At 37.9% G+C, this 26,697-nt stretch overlaps 1 protein-coding gene across 11 annotated transcripts in view; it reads left to right on the top strand.

Annotated features, from left to right (window-relative positions):
• Positions 1-19,455, top strand: part of PUM2 (pumilio RNA binding family member 2) — a 71,683-nt gene extending 52,228 nt beyond the window's left edge. For 6 of the 11 annotated variants that reach the window (XM_026066811.1, XM_026066773.1, XM_026066796.1 and 3 more), the window contains 9 exons: positions 276-512; positions 7,099-7,366; positions 7,907-8,036; positions 10,376-10,510; positions 10,757-10,894; positions 12,631-12,756; positions 13,693-13,814; positions 15,217-15,409; positions 16,525-19,455. In XM_026066811.1, coding sequence (XP_025922596.1) covers positions 276-512; positions 7,099-7,366; positions 7,907-8,036; positions 10,376-10,510; positions 10,757-10,894; positions 12,631-12,756; positions 13,693-13,814; positions 15,217-15,409; positions 16,525-16,656 — 1,481 coding nt within the window. In that variant the 3' untranslated portion in view covers positions 16,657-19,455. Of the gene's footprint in view, positions 1-275; positions 513-7,098; positions 7,367-7,906; positions 8,037-10,375; positions 10,511-10,756; positions 10,895-12,630; positions 12,757-13,692; positions 13,815-15,216; positions 15,410-16,524 lie in introns of those variants that run through there. The other 5 variants (XM_026066766.1, XM_026066758.1, XM_026066781.1 and 2 more) reach the window with 4 other exon arrangements.
• Positions 19,456-26,697: the final 7,242 nt, after the last annotated feature.

The raw sequence follows: 26,697 nt of genomic DNA, 5'->3' as shown, positions 1-26,697 counted from the left end.
AGCCAGGCTATTAAAACAGAGTACAACAATATTACAGTGAGAAGTCTAGAATGAAATGTTGAAAGACACAGGCATTGATTAAATTACTTATTAGTGGAATGTTTATACCCACTTAGATTTACTTAAAAGCATGTGTGGTTATCACAGTAATTGTCTTTGTCGTAACGATTGCTGTAATTATTGTGATCGCATCTGTTATTGCCCAGCTGTAGTTGGGGATAGGTTTTATTCAGTTGACACTGTGTGTAATTAGGGTCTTTTTATTTCTTCTTCAGTTGGCAGTTCTGCAAGTAGTAGTGCCACAAGGAGAGATTCTCTATCTACTAGCTCTGACTTGTACAAAAGATCTAGTAGCAGCCTAGCACCCATAGGGCAGCCATTTTACAATAGTCTGGGATTTTCCTCCTCTCCAAGTCCAATAGGCATGCCTCTGCCAAGCCAAACTCCAGGACATTCACTTACGCCACCGCCATCACTTTCATCACATGGATCCTCATCCAGTTTGCATTTAGGTAAAAAAAAAAAACAAAAACAAAAAAAAAACAAAAAAACACTTTTTGTTTGTATGTGTGTATGTATTTCTATGTGTAAAATATATGTTGCATAAGAGATGTCACATTACCTTTGCTGTTAAAACAGTTTTGTGAGTAAGTGGGCCAGTTCCTGAAAGCTGGAGAGCACACTAAAATTCTCATTGATTTGACAGTGGAGGGCACTCAACATTTTTCAGTATCGGGCCAACAATTGATTTTTCTTCCCTGAAAGTGGCCCGATAGAGAGCCCAGTAAGACTTATCGCTCCTTTTTGTGTTATGTTACTTTCTGTTACGTGACAAGCAAAGGTGCATTATTTTTGCTTATACTTCAGTGTATTACCACTTTTATTAAGGATATTTTAAGATGAAATTTTGTTTAACAGTTGAGTAACTTTCACTACTGCCCCTTACTATGACAGAAGTAGAAAAGTGAGCAAAGCTCTCAATACAGTATATTGAAGGGTGATTTTGAATCAGTAAACCTACTGTCTTACGGCCCAGATGCTTTGCCAGGATGACAAAATTAACCACCGGGTTGGTGGAGGAAAACAAAATGCATTTATGAAAATAGTAGCAATGGCTTTGTCAGTGGTGGCTCTCTATTATCAGGTGTATTTTTTAAGGCATATTGTCAGTAATATTTTAGACATTTTTGAACCAGTTGGTTGACATGGTAGCTCAATCTTAAAAAAAAAAAAAAAAAAACTGAAGAAACCACACCACAGCCTACAGTTTATTTAGAGGAGAATGCCTCTAATCTGAGGTTACTTGATAAACTTTCCCTTTTTTCACTGATAATATTTGTGGTTGTTAAATTGGGATGCTAAAGTTATACAATGAAACTGGATGTAATTATGAGATTGAGTTGCCTGTTGCTTCAGTAAGTCTTCAGTGCACACTTTGTGCATGTAGTAGGCAACTTAATCCCCCATACTTTTGTTTAGTACAAATTAAAAAAAAAAGACCGAAAGCCTACCTAAATACACTTTTTTAAAGTGGGAAATGTGTGAGTGATGTATATAATGATGTTAAAAGTAATTTAAATATATTACATTTACAGTTCAGTATCCCCGTCATGGTTATGTGCTGAATACCCGAAGTAAAACTGGGCAGGGGGATGTTTCAGCACATTTTATTTTTTTTTACTTACCTTTTTTCCTTTTTCAGGTCTACAAAGTGCACCTTTGGGCTGAGACCAAGCATGGAAAGTTTCAGCCCAAATGGAGGCTTTTGAGAAAGTTCTGAACATCTGACAATGGGGTTATCATGGAAATCTTTTTCTTTCTTTCTTTTCAAAGTACTTTCATAATAGTTTTCATATTATTGAAAACTATACTTAAACCAAATTTTGGAAGGCATTATCTTAAAAAAAAAAAAAAAAAAAAAAAGTTTTGTGTTGCATTACATTTAATTAAATGCTAAATAAAAGGCTTTCCAATTCTGAGAAAATAAGCTGCGATCAGTATAAAGGTTTACCCCTATCAGCAGAAATTGTTAAATACTGATTTTAATCTATTCTAGACTGTTTGGCAGTGTGAACTAAGCATAATAGTTTGTTAAAATCATCTACTAAATCAGTGTGTAAAGGCCAGAATGGACAGTTGTACTCTGAAAAATGACAACACTGTTGGCTTCCATGCTCACTGCCTCTTGATCTTCCACAAGAAGTGGACTCCGTTTACTGGTAAACTTATTGCTACCTTACCAAATCGATCTGGAATTTGGAAATTGAAGCTTTTCGTATTTTGGCCTTCACAAAAATCCAGTATATTTTTTTTAATCTCCCACACTCTGCCCTTTTATATTTTTGCACAATTACATGTGAGGTACACCATCACAAAATGTTGAAGAATGTATTTCTGCAGTTAATTGTTCTGTTAAATTTATTCTGGTGTGTTCATCAACTGCTATTAGAAGGTTTTGGGTTTTTTCCTCAGTTACAAAAAATAGAAAAGGCAAAGCTTTCTTACCATGTAGTATACACCTGAATACAAACTGGGAGTATATTTTAAGAAAGGTATGATTCTTATATAGTCACTTTTCAGAGTAGAACAACTCTTTGAAGTTCATGTCTGCGTGCAGTTTCCATTGGTATTCTGATAATGCCTGTCAAATGCAGCTTTCCTCCACCTTCAAAGCTGTTACTGTTCTGCCTGCTTATATCAACAGGTTCAGCTAAGTTTAACTCCTATTTCAAAATGGGCATCAAACTCGGTTGCTCCTGTTTCAGCCACCTGACTAGTAGAGCACAATACTAGGGAAGGGTGCATGGTTTTATAACCCCTTTGTCAGACACTGCTGCGATTTGTAGCTTAAAAGACCAATTTCCCTTCTACAAGAAATTCATGATATTTTACTGTTTTTAATATATTCTCACAAATTCTTCTCCAACATCCTAAAATAGGAATGCACTAATTACTTTATGTCCTAGTGTCAGTTTTTCTGTACCTGAAGGGATTTGTCAGTTTGTAACTGCTCCTTTACTGTAGTCAGTTGGAGCAGCAAGGTCATGAATTTGAACTACCCTTTCACTCCCAGGGATAAAAAGATGAAATAAAAGCATTTTTCCTCTGTCATAAAAATTCCTTTTCGATTGGCAGTGCTTACGTTTTGTTGGATGGTACATTGCAGCATTTTCAGTGTTCTAGAATAGGATTTTAAAATCTGGGCTTTTGGGAGGTAATTATCGTCTGTCTGTGCTTTCCAAGCAAAGCTTGCTAATAGTTCAGGCTGCTCTTTTATCTTAAGAATTGGTCATTCTGGGTAAGAGTCTCAAGGCCCCTTGGCAAGGCAGTATGGGGAACCTTGTGTTGCCTCTGCTGTGTACCTACTCTGTAGGACTTCTGTAAACCAGGCATAAGAAGCACTTGAATTAATTCATTTTATACATACATACATATATGTGTATGTGTGTGCATACATATATGTATGTGTATACACACACACGTATGTCTGTATAGAGTCCTTTTTCTATTTCCCTTGTGAAGATGAAATGCTTATTTTAGCTGAGGGATGAGATAGAGCTGTTTTTGTACAAACATACAAACATTTTGTAGAAATTAATGGTTTAACACTACACATATTTTACTAGAAAATAAGGTTGCTAACTGGATTTAAACAACAGTTATTTTGAAGTAAATCTGTTTTATGTCTCAAAGTCCTGAACAGATACTTCAGTAATAAGTACTAACAGACTAATGCTATAAAAATTAATTTGCCTTAATCTGGTTTTTAATTTTTTGTCACGTTCTCCTTTATGTTAAATACATCTGTTATCCCAGTTAAGGAGTTAGTAATTTAATGTGCTTTGTCTCCTTAAAACTTGCTAAGGCTCTGTTGTAGATGGCCTATATCACCTTTACACTTCTGTGTTTTTTCTTCCCCGTGGACTAGCCACAGGGTGTCAGGTTGAATTAAACTGTAAAACAACTTAGTATTATTCACTGCGCTGGCGATCTCCCTTTTATGAGATCAGAAGTGATAAATATGATCATTCTTCACAGCAGTAGTTAGATAAACTGCGCTTCACTCTGCAGTGGTTTGTAACTGTGTGATTATACCGATTCCTGAGAGCAGTCTTTTAAAATTTGAGCTTTTGCAGAAAAGTTTAGACTAGGTGCTTTACTGAATAAAGCAAAAGGGTATGAATTGTTTGCCCAAATCACTTGTGAGGACCGGTCTATTACCTTTCTGGTTTGGAATCAGAATCTGTAAAAGTTTTCTGAGTTCTTGAGGAACACAGCTGATGTGGTAGGCTAACCAGGAGGATTTTTAAAACTGCAGTTCAGATTCCAGTTGTTCATTTCTAAGCTCTTAACAGTAAAAGTTTTCAGGAGGAGGAGACCAGGTGTCCTTAATGTCCATAGTAATGCTTTAATGTTTTTGGACTGAGAATTTCATGGGAGTATAATATTTAAGAAAATAGTCCATTGTGATATACGAGAGTATATCTGTATCTAATAAGTACCTGTGACAACATGCTTTTATTCTGGGGGCTTTATTTTTAATCTGCTAAATTATCACTGAATTATTGTACTGCTGCTGTAATAAAAGTTTACCTCAGAAGAAAAGCTAAGTACCCATCAAATCACTGTTTTTATGCTATCCAGCTTTATACAAGCTTAAGCTTTGTATGTGATTTTGAAGTGTGAAAAGTGGTTCTAGGCACAATGGATATATTTTCAGCAGTCCCATATTATGATCAAGCTTAACACGATCAACTTAAATAGTTTCACAGGCTAAACAGGAGTCTCCCAGTTGCAGCATGATTTTCTTACAAGCCTTAGAAAAGGGATAGTTTCCCAAATTGAATTGAAGAAAGACTTGAGGCTCTTGAGTGTGAAGTATATACATGCAGTTTTATTAGATAAATTTAATGTATTTGCTAAAGGCTAGCAAGTTTCTTTAGCCAGTAGTTAAATTGTTGCATTTATCTCATTCTGACATGGAAGCTCAGTTTTTAAAACATCATGCTTAAACAATTCCTGATTCATGTGTGCAGCTCCATGATTGTTTATGCTAATTAGACCTATGCAGTTTGTGAGCTTATCAAAACTACCCTGTTAGTTTTGGGCACAGAAATGAGCATGTGATAAGTAAAGTAATGCACAAATGTTATAACTTAAAGGCAGCCTATTACTGTTTTCGTTTAAACGGGCTTTGCTGCCCTCTTCTGGCATTAAATGTTACTACATTGCATTTACAGGGAAGATAAGGTTTCATTCATATATCTAAATAATTTAGATCAGAAATACCATGTTTTCAGAGGCATAGTTTTTCCATTGTTCAGAAGGTTGTTCCTAGAAGAAAAATCACTGCAGAACCAAAGTCTCTGCATCCTGCTTCACCTGCAGAATGTTGGATTTCTTTTTTTTTTTCTTTGTCTGTTATGTCACTGTCAGTCTTTTTCTGGAAATAGTGATTGTCAATGGAAATTAAAAACGATAGCTAAAGAAACCTGAATTTTCTGGCTATGAAAAATTAAGAGGCTTTAATTAAAAAGAAAACACAGATTTTTTTTTAAAGGTATTGTGGGACTTAAAGTATTTACTGATTCTTTGCTGATTCTTACCACTGAATTTTGCAAAACTAATTATAAAATAAATACTAATTATTTCTATTTTAAGGCATAATCCTATACCATGCAATAAATATGATGCTTGATATGTCTTGCAGAATACTAACATCTCAGATTCTGATATTTCAGATTGACCTTTTGAAAAAGATACCTGACCATTAATATATTACCAGCCCTCTGTAACACTGTTTTTGCCTGGCCTTGTAAATACTTGGAACAAAAGAAGGCTTGGCTGGGGCACTGTCAGCTATTTTTTTAATTGATTTTGTAACAAAGCACCATTCAAACAGCACATACTGCAATTTGTTTTAAAAATTCAAATTTAGATATTTCTTTTATTGACCTTGAAAGGGCTTCCAACTAGTATGTGACTTTCTAGATAATTTGAGGGGAAACTAAAAATATGTTTCCTTTTCCAGTTTATACCCTAATAATTCTGGTTTAATACTTGTTGCAGAAGCAGACTTGAGTTTTTTCAGGTGGGAATGTGCCTTTGAATATTTCTGCTTGTGTTATAATAGTAGTATTCCTTTTAAAAATCATTAGATTAGAAAAATCATCATTGTTTATGATGATCATTGCTGCCTGTTGTAAAGTGGCGGGGAGAAAGGCCTTTTGGGCAAGTTCAGAATGACATAAACTGATTAGGGAGTAGTATGTGAGAAATTCATGGGGCTGTGAGATGATGATAGTTATAGGTGGGATCTCTAGCAAAAGGAGCAGGAGCTAAACAAAGCAAGGCAATTCTGTTCGTAGAAAGCAAGGAAAGACAAAGCATTGTGAGAGTGAATGTATTCGCAGCAAGGAAAGGGCTATATGTTTCTAGAAGGAACTTCAGTTTAAAATCTTTGGTTGTTTTAGAAATAAGTAGTGCATTCTTAGTTACCATTTTGAAATTTGACACATTTAGTGCTTACAAGAGGTACCGGATTGAAAGCCTGGGATGCTGAAGTCATCTAATTTCCTGCAGAACAGGTACAGCATGACTAGAGGCACAACACATGCCTCCCCAAAAATGCCCTATCACGCTTTAAATCAACAGAAAGGTACCTCAGTAGGGAATGAAGGGTAGTTCAGACTTCATGGTCTATTTTGAAACAATTGGCAAATTTCAAGATTACTAAGAAGGATGTAAGTCAGTTGTGTTTGTGAAGTGGAAATCTGCCCACTAAATTAAGGCCCACCTAATTCTAAGGTTTCTGTAGGTCTGAATGGGTGGTCACTTTACCTGTTCCATTATATTCTTCTAATGAGTTTTCTTCTGCTGGTTGCCCTTCATATAAAATAAAAGTGAGGAGGAGAATGGTTTTATTTCTTTGAAGATAAAGCTATCTACCTCCTCCAGCCAAAATGAGGTAAATATAAATAACAAGACAACACTGTTTTGTTTTCTTTGGCTCCAGAGTATCCATAGTTCTAGTACATTTTTATTTTATTGTTGCTTATTTTCCTTACGGCTTTTACTGACAGAACTGCTTCCTTGTAGGAGGACTGACAAATGGTAGTGGTCGCTATATTTCTGCAGCACCTGGAGCAGAAGCAAAGTATCGCAGTGCAGCGAGTACCTCCAGTCTTTTTAGCTCCACCAGTCAGCTCTTCCCTCCTTCACGTCTTCGTTACAGTAGGTCTGATATTATGCCTTCTGGACGTAGTCGATTACTCGAAGATTTCAGAAATAATCGTTTCCCTAATCTTCAACTAAGAGACCTTGTTGGACATATTGTTGAATTTTCTCAAGACCAGCATGGTTCTAGGTAATTATTATGGTAAAGTTAATGATAGTGTTTTACTGCTTGGGTGTTGTTGTATTAACATAAAATGTTTTAATGAGTTGGTCATCATCTTAATATGACACATGCCGTTAATTGGGACAGATGCTCTTACGCTGATATTTTTACTTTCTATGAAAGAATTCATTATAAAAGTAGTTTAAATTTATTAGCTCCTTGTAGAAGTTTTTAGTGTCAGAATAGTCTCACAATTAAACTTCTAAACTTCAGTATTTAAGTATAAAAAAAGCATTGATTAAGAAAACAAAATGCAGTCTGGCATGTGGAATGCAGATTTGTTTTTCAGCTGTACATTGTTATTCTTTAATCCTTTTCAAATGAAAGGCTTTAGGCATCTTTATACTAAAGTGCCTCCTTTTATATGTAAAAGCACTACTTTCATTTTAGTAAGCTTTTATAAATGTTGAATATTTATTTTAGAATATTGAGGTGTCTCATTGAAACTGTTTGAGAGGTTTTCCTTTTATTTATGTGAAGTGTAATGTACAATTTTTTTGCACTTAGATTTATACAGCAAAAGCTAGAGCGAGCTACTCCAGCTGAGCGCCAGATGGTATTTAATGAGATTCTGCAAGCAGCATATCAGTTGATGACTGATGTGTTTGGAAACTATGTAATACAGAAGTTCTTTGAGGTAAGCATAACACTTCAAGTGCATGAACAGAAATCTGAATGAGAAGCTATAAAATCTGATTTAATTTAAATGTTTTTTTTCTTAACATTGTAGCAGAATTCTCCTGGACTTTTACCATAGAACCCAAGTATTTAACACTGCGCACGTTTCCTGTTCTGTGTTCCCACCTTTGCTCATAACAGGCCAGGATATAATGGGCATAGTTTTCTCTTTGTGCTGGTGATGTATACATTGGTGAACAGCATAGGCTGTTCTTGCCGTATTGATAACTAGGTTTCTGTATGTGTGAGCTATAAAAACTGTTTCAGAAAACAGCAAAACATAGCTTCTTATTTTGATGTGAGTTTTCAGATCATTCGAAAAAATTCTGACTAGACAGAATTTGTACAGTAATTTTAGATGTAATAATTCATCCTGCGATACAGCACATTTAAAAAGGACAGCATGATCCATTTGTAGTCTGTTCTGAAAACAGACTCCTTAAGTCTGTACGTGGTGCATACTTGGGCTTTGCAAGCCTTGCCATTTAATTTATGGAGACTTTCAGCAGACGATGGCACAAAGATTTGAAGGATACTTATATTTATTGATCACTGCATCTTGACAAACAATGTGTCTTGAAAATGCTCATGTGGTCAGATAAATAGCTGTGAACTTTGTCCAGTGCTGTAAATGAAGAGACTCAAATAAAACTTTATGTATTCAGACAGAAGAATTTTAGGGAAGGAGTGTCATGAGATACTTCTGCATCCAGTATTAGTAAGATTATTATTTAAAACAGCTTTGTTTTTCTTGAAAGCGGTGGGGTAAGAAGACCCTTATCAAAGAGCTATAAGATTCTAACTTGCAGTGAGAAGAAAAAGCAATGCCTGTGTCTTGTAAAAATTTATACCTAGAAAAGATACTTAGCACAGTATACTTTAAATCAAAGACAGAATCATAATATCTAGTAGGATACAAGGTGCAGCTGGAAAACGTCCAGTAAGAAGTAAGATGTTTGTTATAAATAGAAATGGAATTTTTAATGAGCAATCTACTAAAAAATGTACTTGATTTTTTCCCCCCCACCCCCCTCACCCCCCAACTTGACATTCTTTTACAAAACCAGAATATGTGCTAAAAAAGGTATGGCTTATTTACAGTATATAAGTTCTTGACCTTACTCAAATTATCTATTACTGTTTTTTTGTTTTCTTTGTTTTGTTGTTTTTGTTTGGTTTTTTTGCATGACTTCAGGATAGATAGTTGTTGACAATCTGGTGTGTTTCATCTTAATTTTGCAGAAGAGTTCCCAAGAAAAAACACATTAGCCGTTAGGTATAGTAAGGAAGGAACTTAGTTCATTATTTAAGTAGGAAGGATAGGTTGCTTGAGCTTTCTTCGGAGCCTCCAGTGAGGAAGGGTGTGGGGCTTGACAGCTCTCAGCAGTGCTGTGTAAAAGCTGCTGCTGTCCAGCTGCTCATTTTTGTGTTGCCTCTTGTATTGTGCCAGCGCAGGTGCTTGCCTGACCTGGCGAACAGGATCTGGGAACTGATCAGGCTGGAAACTAGCTCTCTGACAGGATTATATGTTACAATTAAGTCAAATCGGCTTCCGCAACATGGAGCAGGGCAGATAGTTGTACTAGCAGAGTGGAGGGTGTCATATGGGCAGCTATTGGCTGTTGCTGAAAAACTGTTAGTTGAACTATACCCTAATTCAGCCAGTGTACAAAACCGCTTTGATTTTGCTCTGCAGAGTCCAAGTATTTCTAGATTTCCCAAAGTGCTTATGGTAAGGAACGATCCTTCATGTCACTTGAAGTTACTAGGAAGCAGCTTTAGGGGTTGAAATCTTTTTTAGTTACAGGTTGCTTACTGTATATAACATATAAGATACAATGACCAGTACAAATTTGATATATCAAAATATAAATTTGAATTGGTATGTTGAGATAACCTGATGTAATTAATTTGTCTAGTATCATTTGTCTGAATAGGTAGGTCATTGTTCTTACAGACAATCAAATAGGGTGTTAGGGACATTATTATGTGGTCTTGCGGACTGTCTGTGCTCTTGTGGAATAGTCTTACAGTCAAATATAAGCTACTTGAATTTTTCCGTTGTCTTTTAAGGGTGACGTATTTGATAGCAGGTATTTTACTGGAATGTGGAGTGTGTATGCATTATAAAATACTGCATTTAGAGAACAAAAGTTTCTGGTAAATATACCCATCAAAATTAAAAATCATGTGCAAGGCACAGTAAATTTTTAATACATCATGAAAGTTCTTAGTCATATAAATCCCAACATATTGCAGTATGTCTTCATTGTTAACAGCGTATTTATTTTCTTTTAGTTTGGAAGCCTGGATCAAAAGTTAGCCCTAGCAACACGCATACGTGGTCATGTTCTGCCATTAGCCCTACAGATGTATGGTTGTCGTGTTATTCAGAAAGCACTTGAGTCTATCTCACCTGACCAGCAGGTAATTGTAAGTTAGAACAATATTTTTTTATTTTATTTTATTTCATTACATCCACCTTTTCTCACTTAAACTGTTGATCTTTCCCTTCATTACGATATACTCTGGGGGACAAAATAGGTCTTTAAATTTTAACATGCATAAGGTACCTAAGTAGACCACCAATGAATGTTATGATTGGACAATTATGCTAAAAAGGGATATTTTTGTTGAGGCAAAATCACTATAAAGACAAGGATGATCTTTTTTTTCCAGAATGAAATGGTGAAAGAGTTAGATGGTCATGTTCTGAAATGTGTGAAAGATCAAAATGGAAACCATGTTGTACAAAAATGTATTGAGTGTGTTCAGCCGCAGTCGCTCCAGTTCATCATTGATGCATTCAAAGGACAGGTAATGTTAACAGTTCATTTTCTGTGGAGTTACTTTGACTTGCAGACATTTCTTCTATCATTTGTATAAACAAAATCGCATTTAGCACTTCCCTGTCAGCTTGTATTAAGCAGGATAGAAACAGAACAGAGTGGTAAAATTGTTGAATAGACAGTTAACATGCTGTAAAAAGATGAGTATGTTGAAGACGAGGCTCTGGAAAACCTGTCTGGATGTGCTGTGAATATCAATAATAGAAGTATTTGGCTTAGGGCCAAGCTTTCCGTTTGAATTTTGTGATGTACCAATTCAGATTTTCTTTACAAATTTACCATTACTATTTTTGATATATTAACTAAGTTGTGTCTGATACCTAGCATGTATTTTTTCATTAAGCTGTTTTTCTTTTCTTTCATTGCTTATCTTGCAAGTCTGTCTTTCAGTGTTGCCCAGTTAATTTCTGTTATTAATGAAATACTTCCAAGAAATGCGTTCATCTGTTCTCTACACCAGGGCTAGTGTTAAGTGCATGTGCGGTTTTATTGTTTATTTAAGGTTGGAGTCCCCCCCCCCCCCAGCTATATTTTAAGGTTAATATTGTGCTGTAGGCTAGACGGTATACTGCAGTTTAAGATTTCAGTACTCTGTGACAAACATATACTTTATAGTCTCAAGAAGAATTGTAAAAATCTTACTAACTTGGCTGTGTTACTAAATTCTACTTTAATGGCTAGCCACATGTGTTTCTGAACAAAATCTACAATATAATTCTCTCATGTTTTACCCAATAGCAATACCAGAATTATTGTTATGCACAGCAACAAATGGCATACCAAGATGTCTAGGGTCAGGTCTCCTTTTCACATCAAAAAATGTATATGGGGTGAATGTTTCAAAGGTGTATAAATAGAACCCCTTGACTAAAATGTAACTACTGACTGGACATCTATCCATGACTCCAATTAATTGTATATATGTATATTTATAAAATATAAACTAATATAGAGTCATAAATGAAAAATAGTACATTTTTGCACTATTGAGTAACAACTTATCTTTGTTATCTGCCTGCATCATTTGGATCTTATATATAATCAGTCAAGATTCTTTGTGGTCAATTCTGACCAGTACTGAGTCTTAAATCTTCTGAATTAAACCCTGAAAGACAAATCTGGCTTCTGGGGAAGTAAGCAAAAGGAATAACATCTTGACTGTATGTTTTGAATACTTATTTACAAACTTCATCTCTACAGCAGGTCCCCTGTTGCAATATGTTGGAATGTGAAATTAGTGGCAATCTGCAATAATTGAACTCCTTTTTATAAAAGTCAATCTAGAGTTAAAACTTAATTTTAAAATGAACTACAAAATTTAAAGGAAAGCTTGAAATGCGAACAGTGCTTAACTAAGGCAACCAAACCTTGTACATAATATCAGGCCATGTGTGACTGGTGTCACAGTTGATCAAACTTTCAGGTCTTTTTTTGGCAGCAAAGTAGGCTAGAAATGAAAGGAGAGAACTTGGATTCTTAGACAGTTGTGTGATTACTGGAGCGGAGAATTTTCCATCGTAATCTTTTCCTGAGTTTTAAGGGAGATTGAACTTGAAAAACAATTTTATTTTTTATTTATTTATTTATTTATTTATTTATTTATTTATTAAAAGTAGCACATTCAGTTCTGTTTTGAATGTGGTAATTATTAGTACACCTGTAAATTTCAGTTGGTTTAACTTCAGTTTGCTATCCTATTTTAAGGTATTTGTACTTTCAACTCATCCATATGGTTGTAGAGTAATTCAGCGTATTCTGGAACACTGTACTGCTGAGCAGACTTTGCCAATCCTAGAAGAACTGCATCAACACACAGAACAGCTAGTGCAGGTTAGTGTATAAATTCATTTTTTTATGCATTGTAGAACTTTGTTTTTACATTATTTTTATTGTTCCTACTTCTTAGTCTGTGAAATAATTTTTATGCGTTTGTCTCTTCCCCCGCCCCCATAGTTCTAATTAAAATGAATTTGGAAGTTGGGAGGTAAAGAAGATATAAAAAGCCTTTTTCATAAGCTTTTGGCTGTAGCTTAGAATATGCATTGTAAACACACAGAATTAGTATATGCTTTTTATTGCAAAGACTACCTTTTTGTAGTTTATCTTGATTCACTCTGTTCTCCTTCAGTAACTTCTAACAATGTCTAAACACAAATACATTGTCCAAAACATGTGTTGCATATTCTCACAGAGGAAAAGTCATCTTTTCAAAATGAAGGCCAAAGACCTTATGCAACATGATTTCATGTTTTGCTCTGGAATGAACAAAATGAGTGGTACGGATAAGTGCCTTTGAAATCAAATCAATTGATTTCAAAGGGATACAGAAAGGGATTCTTAGTGTTCAGTAGGAATTTCCACACATAAGGCAAGAGTTATACTGTGCTTTAACTTCAAGGTCTAATTTATTTCTGAGTAGTTTCTTGTAACAGTATCTGTCTTGGGGAAACAAAATTCAGGAAGATCTTACAGCTGTTAGAGAATGGTGGTCTTAATTTTGAGGGCTTTTTTTTAAGAGCATAAAAGGAATTCTTTAGAAAAATTCTGTTTTTCAAGATCATTTACATTTTGGACTTAAATTTTGTAGTCCATTAAGTAATGCTTGATGCATTATTTTTTGCATCCCTTTGTTTCTGTAATGTTGACATGATTGTATTTTCCTTACATCCATGCAAGTAGTACTTCGAAAGTTTATAGAAATATACAAAAGCTATATGGATTACTTGGTATGAACACAAAAGAAAATTGAAGTCATCTTATTTTCAGGATCAATACGGAAATTACGTTATTCAACATGTACTGGAGCATGGTCGTCCTGAAGACAAGAGTAAAATAGTTTCAGAAATAAGAGGAAAAGTTCTAGCTCTGAGTCAGCACAAATTTGCCAGGTATTGCACAGCCTTCGTATGTTAAAGGTTCACTAACCTTTTAAAGTTGCGGTATTGAATTTATTTATTATGCTACAAAAAGGATACAGTACTTTTTTTCCTTTGTATAACTTGCTTTCTGAAATTTCATATTTTTATAGAAATGAACAGTAGTGATATTTTATCATCTGTGAAATACTAGATTTGGGGAAGGGAAAGGGGAAATACCATTCTGTAGTAAAACAACCAATATTATGTTGGTTTATGGAACGTTTTTTTGTTCACTCTGTACAAGTGCAGGCCCTGTCTGCAGGGAACTGGCTCCAAGTCTCCAAGGAGGGGCATGTGAAGCCCACCCTCTGGGATATCCCCAGAGCCAGGTGAAAAGCTCTCCTAGAACTTGCTCAGTGTGCTACTGCTGGTAAGCTGGGACTTCCTGGCTTTCTATCAGCTGAATCAAGCAGTTTGCAAACATAAAAAGGCTAGCTTCAGAAAGTGGGGTTTCAGCCTGACAAAGGTTTTATGCACTATGAAGACACTGAAGGACTATTGTAGAAATCCTCAGTTATCCTAAGATTAGGACCTAAAACTCAGGCTTCAAATACACTATGCTGAAATGTAGATTTTGCAACTTAGTTTCTAATGAAAATATACTTCAGAATTGATTCTGGATAACTTAGACTAGCTTTGTCATCAACATTAAGTAGAAATGCAGTGTGACATTTTGGGGGGCAGTGGGTTTTTTTTTGTTGTTGTTGTTGTTTTTTTGATATATGGATACTAGTAAGTTCGTCTGGATTTTATTTTTCTCTACCTATATAAAACTTCATATTCCTCTCCTTGGAACTTGCTTAATTTCCAAAGCACAAGCTCAGGACAAGAATCACTTTGTGGCTGGGTTATAATAATTGGCCTTTCCTATTTTTGAGAGTCTGGAAGGTCAGAGATTTTGTCTACAAAAAGAAATGTTTGACAGATTTTCTGATCTAGGAAAGTGCCTTTATCCAAAAAGCAGGAAGCCTCGTATCTGGCTCTCTCTCAGTTTTGTTTGATTGCAGTTTGCAGTCTGAAACGGGCCCATAACCAAAATAGATGTACTAGAATATATGCAACCCAAGGTCCAGTATATCTACTATAGGTCCAGTGGAGAATCTCTCCTGTAAGATAAGTATCAGCGAACTTTTTTTTTGTTGTTCTTTTGGTCTTTGTTGTTTCGTTTTTGACATGAGTAGGGGGGTATAATCCTTTTAACTTTCTTACATCTCAGTCATTACAGACAAAAAGTTTGGAAATCAGGACCTCATGCATTTACAGTACCTTCTTCAGTGGTATTAAGACACTTGCACTGTTCAGATAAATTTAAAATTACTACTGTAGAAGAATGTTACATCTTAAGTCACAATGTATTTGTCTTATTTTTCAGCAATGTGGTAGAAAAATGCGTAACTCATGCTTCTCGTGCTGAAAGAGCTTTACTTATTGATGAGGTCTGTTGCCAGAATGATGGTCCTCACAGTGCCTTATACACCATGATGAAGGACCAGTATGCCAACTATGTTGTTCAGAAGATGATTGATATGGCTGAACCTGCTCAGCGGAAGATAATAATGCATAAGGTATGTTCATATACAGTTTCACTGGCTCAGGGAAATCTTCTCTCTTATCTCTATTTTAATTAATCTGTAAGAATCCCTTTCCCTTTAGACTTAAAACTCACTAGTTCTGTAATACTGAATAGATGTATAAACACTTTTTGTTCTTTAATTTCAATGGAACTTCATCAAGCAGAATATATTCAGGTCTCTGGGCACTGTCTTGTAAACTAAAAACGTAAATGTGCAGAAAAGTCTTAAAAGCTGTGTCTTGTATTCTTTGTGCCAGCTTTTCTGTGAAAATACTACATTTTTTTATATTAAAAGTATGTAATCTTTATTAAAACAGCAGAAGAAATATGGGTTTCTTTTTGCTAGCTGCTGGTATAAATCCATTCTGTAACTCTCAAACAAAAGACTTCCATACTTGCTAACATATGAGCCCATTTTCTAGTTGAGAATATCCACAGATGGAGTTAAAAATGTTATTTCCCTGCACTATTTAATGTAGGGCCCAGTATATTCCTACAGGAGCTCTGCTTCCCCCAGTCACCCACAGGGCACTCCCACAAGGGGCTGCTTCCCTTCCCCTGTGTCTAGCAGAGAGTACTCTCCTGGCTGAGCAAACTCAGCAGGCTGCTCCAGTGGGAAAACTTAGTTTTGGGGCTTGGCTTTCCGCTGCGCCTGTTTGCTGAACTGCTGTGCCCTGCAACCATATAGAAGCTCTAGCTCAGGTTCAGGGAAGGTAGTAGGAGTTGGACAGCAGGATCTTACCTGCTTCGGTAGATTAGGTCAAATGTGAAAGTGTCATTCTTGATGGTTCTTACCTGACATGGTTACATCATGTAATACAGGTTTTGTCACTTGCTGGTGTTTGTTAAAGGAACACAACAGTCAATCTGTTTTAAATGAGAAATGTAACAGTCAAAATGAAAGTGGAGAGCCAGCATTTGAAGCAAGATGCTTATAATGTGAAAAGTACATGGGTCGTCTGGTGGTTCAAAATCATATTTTAAATCTTTCCAGAAACTTCCAAAATTTGGAAATATAGGCTTTCATCATTTTTTCAATACAGTTGTTTACAAGTTTAAACTTGACTTACAGTTTTTGCCAAAAAACTAATGGGTTTCTTCTTACAGATTCGACCCCACATCACAACTCTGCGTAAATATACCTATGGCAAACACATTCTGGCTAAGTTGGAAAAATACTACCTGAAGAACAGTGCTGATCTGGGGCCAATTGGTGGACCACCAAATGGGATGCTGTAGAAGATGAGCAGAAATGGGAATGGAAGAAAAATTTTATTGTGAATGATCAAAACATACAACTTAACTATAAATGTTCTGATTTTTTTAAATCTATTTATTGACTTTGTTCATCCATTTGTAAAATTTTTATTCTTGTGTATATTTTGGGGGAGTGAATTATAAAATATCTCCAGCCCTGATCCAGAGACCTATCAGATTGGATGGCTGGCAAAGCACAGAATGCCTGTATATGATGTAATTGTATCAAAATAGCTGTCACATATTTTGTAAATTTTTACCTTGTAAAGTCACTGAAATAGTTTTTAAAGGGAAAAAGTACAGTATTCTTTTAATACACTGGCTTGCAATCTGGTAGGTCTATCCAACATCATAGCACAACAGGTTTATAGAGTTGTATATAGAATTAATCCTTACTTTTCCCTTTTGTGTGAAGTCTTTTATACCAGATTAAAATTGATCAGCTGCATAAACATTATTTAACATGTTGAAAAGTTAAGTTGTATTTTGGTGGTTCACAACATACTACCCAAATAATAAACAGGGCACAGCAAATTAAAATAGGGAATAACAAAACAATGGAAACTTTAAAAGAGTAGCTTTCATCACTTGCTGTGGACACTTTTTTTTTTTTTAATGGTGCCCTAAGGTTTTCTCTAGCAATGTATTAAAAATAAAAGTGCTGTATATACTTATATATTTAATTGTTGTACAAGGTAGAGGAATAAAATCATGGTGGTACTTCCACTCAGTAAAGTACACTGTTGGAAAAGAAGTGAACCCTGTATTAACTTTACAGTCAGTTTTACAATGCAGGAAGAGTAGAGATTTGTATTTTTTTATTTTGCATATAGAATTGTAAGGATTTGAAAGTGTTGAGCATTTATTTTGCTTTCTCACTGTAGATGCGAAAAATAGGTATTGATGAAGAGAAAAGGGGCCACTGAAAAGTAAACTTGATAGCTCAACATTTAAGCATGATTGATTAAATATTCAGATAGCTTTTTTGCTTCCTATAAATATATGCATTGTATACGTGTAGTTAATAGGTGTAAGTTTACAGTTTGAAAACAAATCTCTTGTTTCGATGTTTATTACAAGCCTTGCTAATTTAGTAGTGATGCTTACCTTGGTTGTACAGATGTACATTTGTAAACCTTCATGCTGTAAATGTAATTTGTTTTACCCCTTTTTGGGACAAAAATTTGCATTTTAGTGTATATTCATATCCCCATTCCCTTTTCTCCTGGCATATAGTGTTGTATAATGTAAATTTATTTCAGCAAATCAAGAGTGATTTTTTTAAATTCTATCTTTATATGGTTTCAGAAATATGAACCGGCTTTCTTTTTATCTATTGTGAGAAACATTATGTTTTGTTTATAACATAGCTGTTGATTCTGTTAATATGGACACTTTGGGAAATGAATCTGTTCAAATTTTAAGTCGGGATAATAAGCATAGTAAGAAAGAAATGGACTGAAATATTTGGTTATCACAGAAACCAATGCTTCTTCCATCTTAATAAATGTGGCATGATTTTTTTGTACAGAAGAGTACTGTATTTTTGAATAGCCTACTCCCAACGTAAAGCAAATATGTATGATACTGTCAATTTTTTTCTCTGGACATATGACATTGTAACAGTAACATAAAGATGATGTACATTTACAAGCGGCCTTATGTACATTTCCCAATGATCTTTTTAAGGCAGAATTGTGACCATATGTGTATAATTAAAATCCTTTTTAATTCTTTGCCTATGGAAATATTTTGGAAAAAGCTTACTTTGTATATTCAGTTTCTGAAAGATAAAGGAAGTGCTTTGTATGTTGTTGAAGCAAGTATTTTGTGTAAAACATTCATTTTGATGGCATAACCTAAAGTTTTGATCAACAAGATATGTTGACTGCAATGTCTTGAACATTGATCAAGTAAAAGGCTGTTATGATAGGGCTCTGACAAGGAGAACTAGTAGTGGTATAAACTTAATAAGGGATTCTGTCATGTTACTGTTTATATCAGATTTACATTAAGTCCTTTTAAAGCATACATCTTAAAGGCTACTCTTTCTTTTATGGTAGCGTTAACTCATTAACAGAGAGGCAAATGGGCAAGTTTTTTTTCTGGCCTACCTTAGTTTCTGAATCTGTCATTTAATAGCTGCATAGTGATGCAGTAGGCCTAATTATCTTTAATAAGCACAATTCTAATTGCCAAGTTCACGAAACTCCTCTCCGTAGAGGTACGAGCCCTGTCATTGGAACAAGAGTTTTCCCATAGTCACACATAAGATGACTTTTGAGGCACTTTCTTGGAAATGTTAATTCTTAATATTTTTATCCTGTGTACAAGTGCTGTATGTTATTAATCCACAAAGCTGGCATATTTTCAATGTGTAATATATTAAATTGGACTTTTGGATGTCCAAGCAGAAGCTGATAATGTCTCAGTACTTTGTCCCGGTAGCACACATGCCATAGTTGGATTAAACAGTCCTATAACTTATCATCCTTTGTGCTCTCAGTACCTTGAACGTAATCTTCCACTCACTTTCCTAAAATCATTCTGCACAAATGATGTACAGGAACATAATCACTGTTTTTTTTCCTTCCAACTATTTTAGGGTTTGGGTAGAACCACTAGACTTTTTGCTCAAGTATCGCTTTTTGATATAGATTGTTTTTGGACCAGTTTGATTAGGTTTGACTCCAGGTGACTAATATTGAATAATGTAATGTTCACATGTATATACTGTAAAAAACAAAATGAAAATGTGTGAATAACACTGTGTGAAATATATCTGGTCTTGTGTTTTTCCTGTAGGAAACCAGCTATTCTTTATATTCTCGGTTACATGACTTTTCTACTATCTTATGGAGCTCAACTTTGAAAAGGCACTCGTTTCTACTTCAGTGTTCAGGTGAGAATCAGATGATTATTTAGGAACCCTGTATTAGGTCATTTAAGCTTCTAGAGGCCATTCCTGAGCAGCTAAACCTTCATGTTCAGCCTACTAAGAATGTCTACAAGCTGATTGTTCAGGCTTTAGCTTCACTGTAGTCTCTTCCTAGACAGCTGGGACCAGAATGAGTTCTYGCGTGTTTGAGAGGGCTAGAACTATTAGCTGCCCATGTCATCATTGCATCCACTGGGTTTTTTATTGCTGACCAGGATTTTTTCAAAGGACCATTTTTAGCATAAGGTGTGGGGAGAAGTGGTCTCCAACAGCATGGAGAGAGGGTGTGCTTCTGGTGTTAAACTGACCCAACTAAGTGGCTCCTTATGGACAGAACAGCAGCAATATTACCTCTATTGCTGCCTGCTAGATCCACTGATACTCTTTTGTCAGATAAATGGGAAGAGTGAAGTTTCTGGTGGCAGAAACTAGATGTTTTACAGTGCTGACTGAGATTGAGACTGACTTGTCACTCTTCTTCCCCTTGCCCTCTGCTCTAAGAAACAGGTATTTTGAAGAGATGTGTATGACTCTGTGTAGTAGCCTGGTAAGTGAGCTGATCTGTCCATCAGTTTTGTTCTATATTTGATGTTCAACACACTGGTAACTAGGAAAATGGGTAAACAGGGAAGTAAAGACGAGGGAAGAATTGCAAAAGCATTTTAAGACTCAGTGGCTGAACATTAAAATCAAAAGTTACATTTAAGTCACGCATCTGGGGAGAAAACCCAATACTCTACAGAAAGGTAATTCGCTACTGAAAGATTACAGTCAGTTTAGAGCCCCATCTTTAACTTCTGCTTTTCCAAAATGCTGAACTTTACAGAGAGCAGTGACTGTTCACCATGTAACCTGACAGCAGCAGATAATGCTTTATGGCTTTGTTCAGTGGTTTTGTAGCTCTTGAGGAAACTTGCTGCTTGAGGAAAGAAAGAAAATATCAAATTAACCAGCAAACTGAAAATGTCTTTGTTTTTCTACACATATGCTTACTGTATCTGATCTCTGGTTTCCCAGTGCTGGTCCCTGAGCTACAACAGCATAGGGACTTTTGTCAGTTTGTTAGCACAAAGATTCACATCTTGTGAAGCTACTGGTAATGCTAGAAGTGATCCCAAACTTTCATTAGTCCATGGGCAACACTGACGATAAGGTGTGCCCTACAGGCAATACAGTATTTCACTCTGCCTGAGGGCTTCAATTTGAAGTACTTCCTATGATTTGTAAGCAATGTCAGAAGGACCCATAAGCATCACTTGTGATTCAAGCACCTTTTTGGGGGGTGTATGTTTGCTTTGTCTAGGGATAGTGTGTAGAACTGGCCTAGAGAGGTTTGGGAGAACTTAGCAGAGGTCTAGATCATGCTAATGCAGAGCAGTCATTTTGAGTGACAGCACAGAAAAAGGTGAGTGGCACAGGCTGGATTCAGTACAGCACTTGGTGTTCCCTGGTTGCTAGTGCAGTGACTGCATTAAGGAAGGGAGGCAGCTGCCTCATCTAAGAGTGTGAACTAAAACCCAAGATCACACATTAAGTTTTACGATGTGGAGCACATTAAAAAGCTACCACCCTGCATCAGGAGCAGGAAGCCTGTAGGGAACACCAAGCATATTCATTTATCCAAACTGCTGGTGTTCCTCACTGAGGGAGTACAGGAGTCCCTCCTCCACCAGCCCCTTCGGACAAAGCCTCTTCTTTTGCATGCTAGCCCTGTGCTTACGGCACTTACCTAGCAAATGAGATGCCTCAATTAGTTTTCTTCCTCAGGCTTTCAAACCTACCTCACTTCACAAGACCATGTCACAAGACCAGGAGCTGGGCAGGTTTATTTTCTGCTGAATTTGGGCTGGGCTTTTAGCATAACTTGAACCATTCCTTGCATCACAAGCAGCACAAGATGGAGCRTGACTCTTAAAACACGCAGGTGGGAGTCAGCAGGTTCCGCTCCTGAGATTGTCTCCAACTCCTTTCTCCAAGACTTACTCAATGTAAAATATATCTGCGGAGCAGGGTACCTCCATCATTAACAAATAGGAGAGACTGCATGAGGATTTTTATAGAGCAAGCAAAAAAGTAGGAAGTAGACCTATTCCTAAAGACCCTCTCCCATTTCATCGCTAAGAAAACAAATAAAACACACCCCCTCTCACCAGCATGAGCGCTCCAGGTGCCAGAGGCCTTCTATGTCTCTTTCTGCGTGCACACTACTTACCCAGCCCTAAAGTATCTTGATATCCAAAGAAGATTCAGGATCATACTGCAGGTGACACAGCTGATATACTAGACCACATGACAGGGAGAAAGCTGGTAGTAGGCTGAGCTGGAGCATCCATAGCAACCTTGGTTTGAGCTAAGACCTGCCTGGAGGGTTCAGATTTCCTGGCAGCTGCACAGCACCGCAGCCCTCCCCCATCTCCGTTGCCATATTTTTTCCCAGCCAAGCCTAAGGCAGGCAGGGAGCGAGACAACCCTTCCTCGGCACAACAGTGCTCAAGTGGTGGAGGCTGTTTAGGGAATGCAGCGTGCTTGGCTTCTGATCACAAGGCATGTTCACACACTGGTTTCACAAATGCTAGCTTCAGTTGCTGGCTACAGGTCATATCCACAGCAGCACAAAGCCACAGTGTTACTCCACCAATGCAGAGGAAAGTCGCTTGGGTGACTGGTGAGGAGTTGGCCAAGCCTGCTGAGGTCCTTTCTCTTTACAGGCCAAATTTGCTGTCCATTCACAAGGCTTCAAGACCACAGTCTGCTCCCATTAAGGTGCTTTTCACAGCATCACAGAAACATAACCATTTCAGATGTCACTTCAAGTAGATCCCAAAAGAAACTAAAATCCCCAAAGAAACTTAACTGCTTGCTGAGTGCAAATGGATATTGCCGGAAGGGGAGTGTTATGGCAAGGGCAACACATAGGTAGGTGGAGTGTAGAAAGTACCAGACAGGCTGGCCAGCAAGGGAGATTATGACAAAAATTACATTCACAGCAATATTCTCGTCTTCCATGAGTGCAAAGTATAAGCACCCTATTCCCTGTCCTACCTCAGGAGAACCAGAAGTTAGAGGTTCTCCTGTCAGGAATGAACATCTTTCTTTCCTCCCCTGTATAATCCTTACCCCCTTTCTTTGTAGTCTAGGAGAGTCAAAATACATCACCAGAAYGTATACTCAGTGCTCCTACACACAGGATGGATATAGAAGGAGATGGTCTAGGAGACCATCTTCTCATAGTTAGTAGGATCTTGAGGAAAGATTCAGCCCAAATTCCTCTTTGTTGTGCTCACCTCTGGTGGGTCTTCCTCAGCGCTGTTCCCTGCTCCTCACCCTTATATATAAGCTGGCTTCCAGAAGTCAATAAAACAATCAGAGCAAACACTCAGAAAACAAGCACCATGGAGGGCTGAAGCTTGGCTGAAGAGCTGAGGATGGACAAACTCAATGCAAGCCGCAGAATCAATTAGCCCCCTGTATGGAGGGGTGGGATGAAAGGAGCAGAATTCACCCTTGTCAGAGCTCCAGGCTACTGACCTCATTCAGTTGGGCCATTTGACTCTTTAAAAGCCTTTTTGTTTGAAGACCGACTATCTTGAGTACTCCAAAATTCACATGATGTCTCCTATTTCCTTGAAATGTCATGTGCCTCATGAGAACACGGGGTTTGATTAGCTGTCCCACTTTGGGAGTCACAGGAGCTCGCTTCCTGCTGGGAAAGAAGCTCTGTAGGACATCCAGCCCTAACCTGTGTTCCACCCCCTTGGACACGTGGGGAACCAGAAGCCCAGGGGGTCTGATCAGACCATTAAAGGTCACTCACACTACACTTATGTGAAGTGGTGCGTGGCTCCTGCTGTCCACTTAAAGAAGGGATACTCCCCCAAGAGTCACACTGTTATGCTCCCTTAACAAGGCTGCAGGTGAGACTCCATCAGGTATAGAGACTTCCATGCAGACACGTACACTGGGGATGGATCCCGCTGCCTATGTAGGTGGCTGGTGCCATTCGAGACACCTTGGTGCATCTGAGACACCTGAACAGGGCAGACAAGATATCCCACAGGATCTTGCCTCTGCCTAGCCTCCAGTTTCTGCTCCAAAAGGACATCTACGATGGCACTAGACACCTTTGTGTAGGCAATGGGCCTCTTCCCCTAGAAAGCACCAGAAACCAATAAGCAGCTTTTTATAAATCAGTGGTGAAATGAGGGAGGGAGTAGAAAAAAACAATAGGTGGAAGGGTTTATTGGGGGGTGGGAGTGAGAGAACAACTTTATATCGCAGAACAGGATGGGATGAGAGATAGAGAAGCAAAATAGACACATCCACACACACACAAACTCAAACTCAACCTTCATTCTAGGCTTCCCTGTGAGCTATAGCTAACTTCACAATCACCTAAAAAAAATATCAAACTTCAAACAAATAAAAAAGGAAAAAAAAAGAAGTGATAAAAATACCTGTTTGCCCTGCCACAGGTAGTGCTACCTAGTGTTCGTTAGAACAGGGCAGGCAGCATGCACACATGCTTGGCTTAAGTCCAAGGCAAAACCCCAGCTCTCTCTCCACCTTAGGACATGCAGAGCAGCACTGCATAAACCTGCCCCACAGCCCAACCGGGGTTGCAGCCCTTGCTCCCCTCCTTTCTTCCAGTTCCCCATCCCTTCCCGTGTCCCCTTTCCCTAAGCTCTCCTCCCTCTTGCCCTATGCCCTGTGACCACCAGGGCCAATGTTCCCATGGTGGTGGGGGTTAGTCACCAGTAAGCATGCTGATGGGCAGGCCAGGCAGAGCTGAGACATGTTACATCTTTGCTGCAGCCTTTCCCTCAGAGAAGCACTTGCTCCATCCCTGTGGCATGGGTAGGAGCACAAACACCCCCTCAGCAAGGACCTGTTATCCCTCCTGGTGGCCCTATGGGAGGGGAGTGGAATTATGCCAGTATCCAGGCAAAGGCATTCTCCTAATGAACGTGTGAGAAGGTCCAGGGTGAGGGAAGAGACAGAATGGGTGGGGAATCAGTGGGTGAATCAACGCTATGACAGCAAGGGCTGAGAGACAGTCGCACTGCCTGGAGGGATACAGCAGTGGAGTGACTGAACACAGAGCTGAGACAGCCAATACCTGCGGAAATGTGTAAGTGGCCTCTAAATGCTAAATGAGGTAGGATAATTACAGCAAGATGCATCCTTTTGGTTAATCAAGAAGAAACCCTGTATATTATGTCATATCAAACTCTTGGGATAGCTGTGATTGGTGACAGGGGCAAACGATAAAATCTTAAGTTAGCCCAAGAGCAGCATTCCTCAGAGACCTGCCGTGAGTCCAGTATCCAGATCACATCAACTTGCTGAAAAAAAAAACCCAGTATTTTCCACAATGATGCAAATATGATGTCTATTCTAGTTACTGAAATTGAACTAACCTCTTGAAACCTGTGATGCAACCTAACCTTGCTCTCATAACTGCTCTGCTCTGGCATCTGCTTCTTCCAAGACCACAGTGTTTTTGCATACATAGGAGTATTAAATCTGCTTTGGCAGAATTCCTGTAACTATACGTGCATACTCAAATTCCTCATGTGGTAGAAACACCCAACCCAAGTCATTTGTTTACAAGCAACAGTATGAAAGCATACAGCTACCATGTTTCTGAGATTGTGGGCTAAGTGCTTCTATATTTTGGTTAAAGGTCTTGAACATTCTCCTTCATTTGGAACTTTTTAACCAGCAATACAGCACAGATTTATACAAATCCCGATAGCTAACTTCAACAGTATTTTGTATATTTGGTATGGTCAGAGAGAGAGACAGGCACTGTATCTCAAAGGAAAAACTTTAATATAAGTTTTATGCAAGTTATTCCAGCATCCAAGAGCCCCTGTCACAAACCAGGGCAGTAACTCATTTGACCTGAAGTCTCCACCTCTCCTAGGCAAATAATGTGTCTCCGTAGCACTGCAAGAGCCAGTTGTATATATTCATTTTCCACACAGTCATCAGGGCACTAAAAAGGCACTAAAAACCACAGCCCTTATTTTATAGGACAGCAGGCAGCTATGAAGCATCCAGCTTCTCATCCACTGCCAGAGGGACTGCACCTCAGGAACCCAACCTGCGCATCTTGGTCTCATCATTTCCCCTGCGGAGACACAGAAAAAAGCCTCTGCCACTTGCAGGCCCACAGGATCAGCAGAAATACCCATCTGGAAACACCAGGCTGGTGGCTAGATAGAAAGTCAGTAAATACCGCTTTACCTAAGCAGCGGGTGCCACAGATATACTGCACCTCTAACATCCCTGTGCCCGTCTAACATCCCTGTGCCTCTTCCCCTTCTGCAAAGCTCCCAACGGCAGCAGCCTCCCCTCTGTATGTTCCTGTGATACCCTTCCCTCCATGTTTATTTTCATGCTAGGGCAAACCCCATTCTGTGCTCAAATGACTTACGGTCACAAAGGTTTAGGGATCTCACACTGCAAAACAGTGTTAGTCACTACAAGTGAGTTGTCCTGAGTTAACCACATGGGTAAGTGAATCACAGAAATACAGAAGAGACTAAAGAGACTCCCTGGGCAAGGAAGAGAAAAAAGTAAGTGTTTTTTTAAGTGAATGCTGGAAAAATACCTGCCTGGCCCACAAGCCCTGAGACTGGCGGGCCAAAATAATTGAACAGTGAAAGCACCAGCCAGTATTACAGCAAAAGGCCTCATTAAGAGAGAGGGAGAGTCGGTCTTTTCTTGTGGGCAACATCCACATAACTTCAGCCAAACCTCACAGAGGCTAATGGGAAACCCCTCCATAGATTTTTATGTGCCAGTGTCTGAAATCCAGTTCTGAGGCTCTCTGTAATGAGTGTGCAGGATCCTACAAGGCTCCTACATGCAGCATCAAAGAAATGCAGCTGTTTTCATTACAGCTGTTTATGAAAGCTATCACAAAAAGAAGCATGCAACTGCCATCTGAGCTTTTGCCAAAGGAAGCTCTACCAAATTAGATTGAGAAATATTTGGTTAGTAGCACAGACACATTTATATATAGTTTTCAGTGTCCACCCAGAAGTTCTCATTAGCGGGACTCAGGAAAAGGGAAAGGA

The sequence above is a fragment of the Apteryx rowi genome, unplaced genomic scaffold (genome assembly GCF_003343035.1).
Source record: "Apteryx rowi isolate R43461 unplaced genomic scaffold, aptRow1 scaffold_1032, whole genome shotgun sequence".
NCBI classification, from domain to species: Eukaryota; Metazoa; Chordata; class Aves; order Apterygiformes; family Apterygidae; genus Apteryx; species Apteryx rowi.
This window is presented reverse-complemented; position numbering and strand designations above follow the sequence as displayed.